Source organism: Danio aesculapii, chromosome 7 (assembly GCF_903798145.1).
Source record: "Danio aesculapii chromosome 7, fDanAes4.1, whole genome shotgun sequence".
NCBI classification, from domain to species: Eukaryota; Metazoa; Chordata; class Actinopteri; order Cypriniformes; family Danionidae; genus Danio; species Danio aesculapii.
The window spans coordinates 73,853,408-73,864,108 of NC_079441.1; the positions used below are offsets into that span (position 1 = coordinate 73,853,408).

At 38.7% G+C, this 10,701-nt stretch overlaps 1 protein-coding gene across 29 annotated transcripts in view; it reads right to left on the reverse strand.

Moving 5' to 3' along the window:
- LOC130232565 (receptor-type tyrosine-protein phosphatase delta-like) overlaps window positions 1-10,701 on the reverse strand; it is a 389,872-nt gene that overhangs the window by 10,346 nt on the left and 368,825 nt on the right. For all 29 annotated transcript variants that reach the window (XM_056462519.1, XM_056462527.1, XM_056462526.1 and 26 more), the window contains 3 exons: window positions 10,662-10,701; window positions 10,141-10,295; window positions 237-522 (listed from right to left, as the gene is read on the reverse strand). The exon at window positions 10,662-10,701 is cut by the window's right edge and continues 80 nt beyond it. In XM_056462519.1, coding sequence (XP_056318494.1) covers window positions 237-522; window positions 10,141-10,295; window positions 10,662-10,701 — 481 coding nt within the window. The remainder of the gene's footprint in view (window positions 1-236; window positions 523-10,140; window positions 10,296-10,661) is intronic.

Here is a 10,701-nt window from a genome sequence, read left to right on the forward strand (position 1 = left end):
AGTCCATCAGTTCCCCTATAGCACATGTGTTTGGACTGTGGGGGAAACCGGAGCACCCGGAGGAAACCCACGCCAACACGGGGAGAACATGCAAACTCCACACAGAAACACCAACTGACCCAGCCGGGACTCGAACCAGCGACCTTTTTGCAGTGAGGCCACAGTGCTAACCACTGAGCCATCGTGCCGTCAAGAAATAAATATGAAATAAAATAAAAACTGCATACTGCATTTACCTTGAACTCGAGCTCCATGCCGGTGACGTTCTCTCCGGACTCGATCTGCGTCAGCTTCTGGATGTAGGCGTACAGGTTTCGGGCCGGTACTTCGGTGGTCCCGCAGTTTACGGCCTCCTGCAGCGAGTCGTGAATGAACACGTACTGATCCTCCGTCTGGACCATGTAGTTCCTCTGCGCACGCATGAGCGTCACGTGACCATAAATATCCACCGTTTTCTCATGTTTAATTCGCTCCAGCATGGCGTCGATGACAATAAAGCAGCCCGTCCGACCCACGCCAGCACTGAAAATACCAGAGAAAGAAGAGCACAGACGCTTGATGAGGAGAAAATCAGAAGTTATGAAAACACATTCACATTTATTCACATTTATCCAAACGGACTTATAATTGAGAAAAAAGGAGCTCTTCAACTGACCAGAGAGCAGGAGTATATACAGTAAAGGCCATGATAAGCCTGAGTTAGTTGAGCAGTTGTTATGTTATTCAAAGCCTTTATAAGAAAGTGTCTGGTGCATACACTGAAAACAATTATTCAAAGATGATTCCTTGGATTCACTCAATTTTTTTACATTAAGTGGTTGTAAACAATTTATTTGGGCTAAATTTAAACAAACAAATTAAGTTGATAATTAATAAATGTAATTTGTTTGTTTAAATTCAACACAAATAAATAGTTTGCAACAGTTTTGCATGCAACACTTTTTTTCAGTGTATGGAGAGGAAAACGGCATGTGGTTTATCAGCCCACTCATCCACATGAAGCACACTCAGTATTGCTCAATGATTTCCCAAAAACATGACCTGTTAAAGGAAAGTGTCTGATGCAAATAAGTATGGAGTGCTATTGTTTGGTAATTCAATGATTAAGCATTGATGAAACAATACCCAAGATGTTTCTTAAAAATGGCAAGTCATTCCAGCAGGAAGGCATTAGAAAAACACTAAAGTGAGAAAACATCTTTATATATTTGACAACACACAAATTCTCACAATACACACACACAAACAACAAACTAAAAACCAGCCTAGAGGACCGTCTACTGATAAAAAAAATTGCCTAGAGCGCCATCTACTGTTAAACACTGGCCAAGATCGCCATCTACTGTTAAACACTAGCTTAGAACGCTATCTATTGGTAAAAACTAGCCTAGAGAGCCATCTACTGTTAAAAACTAGCCAAGATCGCCATCTACTGTTAAAAACTAGCTTAGAACGCTAACTACTGTTAAAAACTGGCCTAGATCGCCATTCACTGTTAAAAACACTAGCCTAGAGCGCCATCTACTGTTAAACACTGCCTTAGAGCGCTATCTACTGTTAAAAACTGGCCTAAAGCGCCATCTACTGTTAAACACTAGCTTAGAGCGCTATCTACTGTTAAAAACTGGCCTGGAGCGCCATCTACTGTTAAACACTGCCTTAGAGCGCTATCTACTGTTAAATACTGCCTTAGAGCGCTATCTACTGTTAAAACCTGGCCTAAAGCGCCATCTACTGTTAAACACTAGCTTAGAACGCTATCTATTGGTAAAAACTAGCCTAGAGAGCCATCTACTGTTAAAAACTGGCCAAGATCGCCATCTACTTTTAAAAACTAGCTTAGAACGCTAACTACTGTTAAAAACTGGCCTAGATCGCCATTCACTGTTAAAAACACTAGCCTAGAGCGCCATCTACTGTTAAATACTGCCTTAGAGCGCTATCTACTGTTAAAAACTGGCCTAAAGCGCCATCTACTGTTAAACACTAGCTTAGAGCGCTATCTACTGTTAAAAACTGGCCTAAAGCGCCATCTACTGTTAAACACTAGCTTAGAGCGCTATCTACTGTTAAAAACTGGCCTAAAGCGCCATCTACTGTTAAACACTAGCTTAGAGCGCTATTTACTGTTAAAAACTGGCCTGGAGCGCCATCTACTGTTAAACACTGCCTTAGAACGCTATCTATTGTTAAAAACTAGCCTAGAGAGCCATCTACTGTTAAAAACTGGCCTAAAGCGCCATCTACTGTTAAACACTAGCTTAGAACGCTAACTACTGTTAAAAACTGGCCTAGATCGCCATCCACTGTTAAAAACACCAGCCTAGAGCACCATCTGCTGTTAAAAACTAGCTTAGAACACTATGTACTGTTAAAAACTTAGAGCGCCATCCACTGTAAAAAACTAGTCTAGAACACCATCTGCTGTTAAAAACTTGCCTAAATTGTGATCTGCTGTTAAAAAACTAGCTTTAAACTTTTAAAAATTAGCTTAGAGCGCCATTGAATATTTAAAACTAACCTAGAGTGCCATCTAGAATTAAAAACTAGCTTAGAACTGTTAAAAACTAGCTTAGGGCTCTATCTGATGTTAAAACCTAGCCTAGAGCACCATCTACTATTAAAAACTAGCTTATAACTGTGAAAAATTGGCTTAGTGCACCATCAACTGTTAAGAACTAGCCTTGAACGCCATCTAATGTTAAAAAATAGTCTAGTACTGTTAAAAATTGGCTTAAAGTGCCAGTGACTGTTAAAAATTAGCCTAGAGCGCCATCTACTATTAAAAACTAATTTAGAACTGTTAAAAACTAGCTTAGAGCACTATCTGCTGTTATAAAGTAGCTTAGAGCGCCATCTACTGTTAAAAATAGCTTCGAACTGTTAAAAATTTGCTTAGAGCGCCATCTACTGTTAAAAACTAGCCTAGAGCGCCATCTACTGTTAAAAACTAGCCTAGAGCGCCATCTACTGTTAAAAAAATTGCCAAAAGCTCCATCTACTGTTAAAAACTAGCCTAGAGCGCCATCCACTGTTAAAAACTAGCCTAGAATGCCATCTATTGTTAAACACTAGCTTAGAACTGTTAAAAATTAGCGTAGAGCACCATCGGCTGCTAAAAAATAGCGTAGAGCACCATCTACTGTTAAAAACTAGCCTAGAGCTCCATCTACTGTTTAAAACTAGCCTAGAGCTCCATCTACTGTTAAAAAGAAGCTTAGAACTGTTAAAAATTAGCCTAGAGCGCTACCGACTGTTAAAAACTAGCCTAGAATGCCATCTACTGTTAAAAAGTAGCTCAGTGTAGCCCACTGTTTAAAACTAAGCTCAAAAATTTTGTTAGTGTTTTCCTTTATGCATCTGCTTTTAAACGAGCAGCGTGTTTCTGTATGTGTGTGTTGTCAAACTCAATCTGTTAGTGTTTTCTTGATAATAGATACATGTTTTCCTAACTAGCAGTGCATTTGAGTTCTCTCAGCCACCGTAGTTTTCAGATATTCTGATTAATTTAGCTTACAGTGAGTAAAGTGTGCCGCTGTCCTGATCACCGCAGTCAAACACTATATAACGGCAGAGATTGTGGAGTTTACATGAAGCTGTTCTTGACTTGCGGTACACCTGTGCTCACTTGACAAGAAACAGTCTCCATTTATCCTCTCTAACCTCCATCGACAGACTCTAAAAGCCTCCATCTACTTTCTCTTTCCGTCACTTTGAAGAGGCTAAAGCTTAGAGAACTTCCTGAAGCGCCGCATCTGACGTCAAGCGCAGAGACTTCTCCAGCAAACACCTGAGATCTGAACCATTCACTCATTAGAGACGCACAGACACTCGCGCTAGAGCACTTCCTACTGAAGACCAGAATACATAGAGGATTCTTAATCAACGGTGCACTTGAGCTGAAGAACACACACACACACACACGCACAAGCATCTTCATTAAACACGCACAGACACACAAATGCATTAAAATAAGGCCACAGTTTAAATGTGATCTACCAAATTGTACTAAACGAAATTCATTCCAAATTTTTTTTTCCAACAACAATATGTGAATGCTGTGTATTTTTGTGCATCCCCATCCGCTACACAACTGTGCAGTGTTTGTTTCGCTTCACAGAAAATAAGGATTTAATTATGCTACACTGTCATTGTTGCATCACAAACTCTCTGATATATATATAAAGTAGGCCTATAGCCTACATTAAAGGTGCAGTGTGTAAGTTTGACACCCAGTGGTTGAGCTAGGTATTGCACTCCTGGATCAAAACAAACACAAGCGCAGGTTGCCAGATTGAGGAGCGAGTCTGACTTGACTTGTCGTGTTCTAAATAAAAGCAACGGCACCCGATAGAAGGAATCTTCTCCATATTAAAAGAGTTTTTGTCCTAACCAACAGCTCAAATTGATATAATAGAAACAGCTTCTGTTTCCCACAGATGAACAACAGGATGAACTGATCAGCTCAGGTACAGCTCAGAAGAGTCAAAAGCTCACATACAGCGCCTTTAAATAAGTCAACATATATGTGATGTGTTGTCTCTCATCACCACAATCACAGCATGCATGTCTGTTTATAGCTTCTGTAAAAATAAAAGTTTGGACTCATAAGCTGCGTCCCAAATGGGACACTGTACACTATGCACTTATCCACTATGTACTTATGCCCTTACACACTCAACAGGTTTTTTACTAAGCGGAAACTCAAACCGTTTCCCTGACGATGTTTGCCTGTTGCCTAATTAGTGAAATTAATGACCAAACTACCAAATAATACCTGCCATGAGTATAACGGCATTCACCACCGGGAGGCGCTATAATCACTCTCATAGGAGAATTTTACTCTCACAATCCAAAATAAATAAAGTAACCCAACATGAGCGCCCGATAGCTCCGCCTCTTGCGCTACGTGAGAAAAGCAGTGGCTGGTGAGTGTGTGTCCATCATTAAACACTTCTGTTTACCAGCTGAATGAGTGCATCATCCTGCTAATTACAGTGCACTTATAATATTTAGAGTATCTGTTTAGCTGTGCCTTTACTGAATGAGCACTGTGCTACGTCCGACAGATCGAACTACTATGTTTTTCTCTTCTTTTTCATTCTTTTATAACCTGTTTTAACACATTTAAATTTGTTTTTATCGTTTTTTATTTATCATATTTTATTATTTGTTTTTATTTTCTTATACTTTTCTTTTTTTATTCTTGTTTATGTAAAGCACTTTGAATTGCCACTGTGTATGAACTGTGCTATAGAAATAAACTTGCCTTGCCTTGTCTTACAAAATGGCGTAGAATAGTGCATAATGCGATTTGGGACGCACCTGTAATCTTTATAATAATGATTTGTATTAAACATGTTGATAGAGGTTTTTGATGGGAATAACAGCGGAGCATTATAAATGCGTATTTTCCGCTATGTTTATTTGATGGAAGAAGAAAAAACTATGTCAATGGTTTGGCAACACAACCAACACATTCAATCACCTACAAAAGGATCACCCAAAAAACCCTGAAACTTGTACAATTAGTTTGGACTTGCTGGAGTTGTAGTGTATATATTTTTTGTTTATGTTTTGCACATTTAATTTACCTGGTAATGCCAGACCTTAAACAGATTAGTCTTTTTAAATGTACTTTACAATTTGTTTTCATTTAAGGCCAAAAGTGTAATCTGTTCATGTTAATAAACAATAAATGGTCATTTAATCAGTCATCGTTTTAAAGCTGGAAGCATTAAATTATATCGAAATTTATCGTTACTGTTCAGTAGGGACCAAAAAAAAATAGAGTTTGCAGTTTTGCCATGTCACCCAGTCCTAGTTGGGATAGTCAATACAATTGTTTATACTCACAGATAAAAGAGTATATGAAGACTGAGTTTCCACTGTTGAATTTTCCTGATGCGAAAGCCTTTTCCTCCATTGATTCTGAGGTATTGATATGAGCGGGAGTGTTCTGGACAGCGTTCACTCAAACACACTCGTGAAATGGCCGATGTGTCAGATTTACCCGTCTCTCGACCTCGCTGACATTCAATCATGCGGCTGGATGGAGCTTCTCTGCTCTGCATAACGGCTGACCGGCTGCGGTTACAGGTGACCGCGGTAAACGCCGGAGAGACATCGCTATTGATCGCATGATGTCTGTCACACTCCAGCACAGCGTTATAACACATGCAAGCACACTGCTGTTCTTAATCTGAGTTACTAGTCCATAGATCTACAAACTCTTCAATCAAGAAGCATTTAGACAAGCATAGATATAGTCTTGTGTTCAGAGATAAGTGAGTTCTTCATTAAAACATGCAAAGTAATCTGCCAATGAAGGAAGAAATACAATCTGTTTTTTGATTTGACATTAGATTACTTCACTGACCACACTGGCAGATTATTTTGCATGTTTTAATCAAAAACTCACTTCATTTTGACTCATTATTTCAGAACACAGAAAATATATAAATATGTTTTGTGCTTGTCTAGAAAACGCTTCTTGATTTAAAGGGTCAGTTCACCCAAAACCAACAATTCTGTCATCATTTATTCTCCTTTCACTTGCTCCAAACCTGATTGACTTTCTTTCCTCTGCTGAACACCAAAGAAGATGAGCATGAGACAACAGCATGAGCCGATCAACTGTAATAAACACTGTGATATATTTCAGTTTTTACTACAGTAAACTGTGGTGTACTGCGGTTTAATAAACCCTGTAAAAACTGATTCTGATTCTGATTCTGATTCTAGTTGTAGAAAACTTCGGCAATGGGTCATTTGTTTATATTACTATAAATGTTGTGTTACCATAGCAACTACATAATCCCCATAACAGATCAATTACTATAGTCCTTGCGTTACCATAGCAACTATAGAATCCCACAACAGATCAATTACTGTAGTCGTTGTGTTACCATAGCAACTATGGAATTCCCCACAACAGATCAATTAGTTTAGTGATTGCTACCCTAGCAACTGTAGAATCACCACAACAGATCAACTACTGTAGCCGTTGTGTTACCATAGCAACTGTAGAATCACCACAACAAGATCAGTTGCTGTAGTCGTGTTGCCATAGTAACTATAGAATCCCCACAACAAATCAATTAGTTTAGTGACTGTTACCATAGCAACTGTAGAATCCCCACAACAGATCAATTACTGTGGTTGTCGTAATACCATAGCAACTATATAATCACCACAACAAATCAATTAGTTTAGCGATTGTTACTATAGCAACTGTAGAATCACCACAACAGATCAATTACTGTAGCCTTTGTGTTACCATAGCAACTGTAGAATCACCACAGCAGATCAATAACTGTGGTCCTTGTGTTGCCATAGCAACTATGGAATCCCCACAACAGATCAATTACTGTAGTTGTTGTGTTACCATAGCAACTGTAGAATCACCACAACAGATCAATGACTGTAGTTGTGTTACCATAGCAACTGTAGAATCCCCACAACAGATCAATTACTGTAGTTGTGTAACCATAGCAACTGTAGAATCCCCACAACAGATCAATTACTGTAGTTGTTGTGTTACCATAGCAACTGTAGAATCACCACAACAGATTAATTCAAGCACTTTGCTATAGTACTGCACAAAAGCACTATAATATATGTTAGTTTGATGTGGGATAATGCTGTGCTAGACCATTGCAGGTTCAATACATGCTCTGTAAATGTGCTACTATATGGAGAATATTAGCTAGCTTTTGTTTTGGAGCGGTGTGTGTTGTCGGTTTGGGCTCATTGTGTTTCTCTCATTATTTCTGAAAACAAAACAATATTTTGTGCTCGTCCTGAAAACGCTTCTTGGTTTAAGAGTATTTGGACGAGAAACAAGACAAAGACTCTAAGTAAGAGAGGCATTTTTGCAGTGTAGCCTGGAGGGCGATTAAATATGGCCGCCGAGTAAACAGATTTTCCTTAAAATGGACGTTGGTTCAGTTCAGAACCGTTTAACAGCTCTAAATGGCTCGTTTCCAGCACTGTTAATTACCCAGAAGCGCAGCGGGAGGAAAAACAGAACCGGTTTCTTTTGTTTCTCCTGACAAACAGCACATATAATCTCCTGCCATCACATGACCCCACGGCTTAAAACTTTCCCGCTCTTCCCGGAGGATGTGTCAACTTTTTGACACTGGAAAAATGAGCTTTTTAATGGTCAGACGAAGGGGACGGTGTTTCCAGCGGATTAAAGTCTCGCTGTCGAGTCTTTATCTGATCTGAGCCGAAAGGAATTCAAAGTCGGCGTCCCAATGAATGATATTAATTCCCGTATTCAGCGCTCGCACAGAAAAGAGGGGAAATAAGGATTTTTCAATTTCCAGCGCTCCGCTGGGAGCTCTAATTAACTGCCGTATGTGTTATTTTTAAGGGTTTACTAATCCTTGTTTTCTATCTGCCAGTTTTTTAGCGATGGGAAGCTCGTCTTTTTTGCATGCCTGATGTTTTTCTGCTCAGAGCTGAAAGTAACAGATGGTTTCATATCTGCGTCCTCCATAAATGCAGGAGTGCCTCATCTTCTGCCACGCACCCAAAGCAGCCCTTTTATTTATTTATTCTTATTTTTGTATAGAGACACACAGTGGAGTCTCATTAAAGTGTGTGTTTAAAACCCCAGGCCAATAACTAGACTGGGTTTCACTGCTAAATCTAAATTACATGCCATTACATGATACTGATGCAAGAAATTAAATATTTTACAGCACATAATATTTTAAAGACTATCTATCTATCTATCTATCTATCTATCTATCTATCTATCTATCTATCTATCTATCTATCTATCTATCTATCTATCTATCTATCTATCTATCTATCTATCTATCTATCTATCTATCTTTCTATCTATCTATCTATCTATCTATCTATCTATCTATCTATCTATCTATCTATCTATCTATCTGTCTGTCTATCTGTCTGTCTATCCATCTATCTGTCTATCCATCCATCCATCCATCCATCTCTGCTATATTTATTCTCCTATGGCGGGGTGCCACACCAAAACTCATTCCCACCATAGCTACAATACAGTTTCTCATTCAAAACCTTCAGTTGTTGTTGTTTTTGCTTTTCTTATAGCGAGTTATAATTGCAGCAAAACATATCAAATTGTAAGTGAAATATAATAGAGCTAACTTTTTTTTCCATACTGTAGGTCTACTGGAGACATTCATAAATATTTCTAGCAAATCTAAAAAACATTGGAGATATACTCGTCACATAAACACACTAAACTGCACTACAGCAGCGTTTATTTGAGAGCGCACAAGAAAATCTGCGATTGAGAAGCGTATTTTAGGGCGTGCAAGAAGTTGTGCACGAACAGAGGAAATGGGTGCACAATCAAAGAGGTTTGCATGCTCGTATTACATGAATGCCATCTCGACTTGTAATACTGCGCTCACGACATTTGTCATTGAAATAACGCAACAGGTAGTTGGAAGATCTGTGTAAAAGGACTGCCACCACAGCTGGAAAATATCCCAGAGGAAACACTGTGTATATATATATATATATATATATATATATATATATATATATATATATATATATATATATATACTGTATATATATAATACAAATACTAAACCTCTTAAATCTAACCGTAATATTTTCTATTGATGCATTAAAATATTACACACATTTTATTTTTAAAAAGAGCAAAATATATAATATATAATACATTTTTAGCTATATTTAGCATGAATTTAAATGTGTTTTCTTTATTTCAAAAGATATTTGATGTAAATCATTTTAATAAATATTTCTGTTTAATAAATCTGTTTGCACCAAAATATATTAAGTATATCCTCCGAGATGGTTTTCACATTCATTTTCAGCTGTGGGTTTATCAGAAAATAATGGCACACCTTAAAATGCTCATCAGCCAATCAGAATCAAGCATTCAACAGACCTGCAATATAACTGAATTTATGATAATATTGGTATTGTTGTCTGTGATGTGCTACGAGTATCTCATTTTTCAGGATTCTGTGAACTTTTTGAACAGCAGTGCACACTTGTATGCATAGTAACAATTACAGTTCAAACACATGCCTGTCACCCTGCGGTATTAATATCACACACATACGTGAAGTGTAGGTGCTGATATAAAGACAGTGAGTGTCAGACCTGCAGTGCACCACCATGGGCCCGGCGTCCGGCGGGTTGCAGGATTTGACTCTGCGCAGGAAGGCCAGAAATGGTGTGGGATGCTCGGGGACGCCGTGATCCGGCCACGCCGTGAACTGAAACTGACGAACCTCACGCTTCTCACTGGAGCCGTTCTGGAGAGCAAAACACAGACATAAAACTACAGCGTTCGGCTGAATCACTCTCAACACACACACACACACTACGACTGAATGATAGATCGACATCAAATTAGATTTAGTGAAAGCTGTGATTGTCTTCATGTGAGTTAAGAATGGTGACGTGAACAGTTGTAGATCACCTCCAGAAGGCCAGGGGGCGCTCTCCTGTGTTTGTATAGCGATTTTCGCAATATTATCACATAGTTAAAACAAATGAATATGCACTGGAAAACCCAGGAAATATCAGGAAATCCTGACAGCGTTTCAGTCTGTAGGCGTTTGTAGGATAAACCGTAGGCTAACTAACTAAGGAACACACATCTGAACACACAATCGTACCTTATAAAGTGCAAACGTGCGGACGCAGTATGTGGCGAGC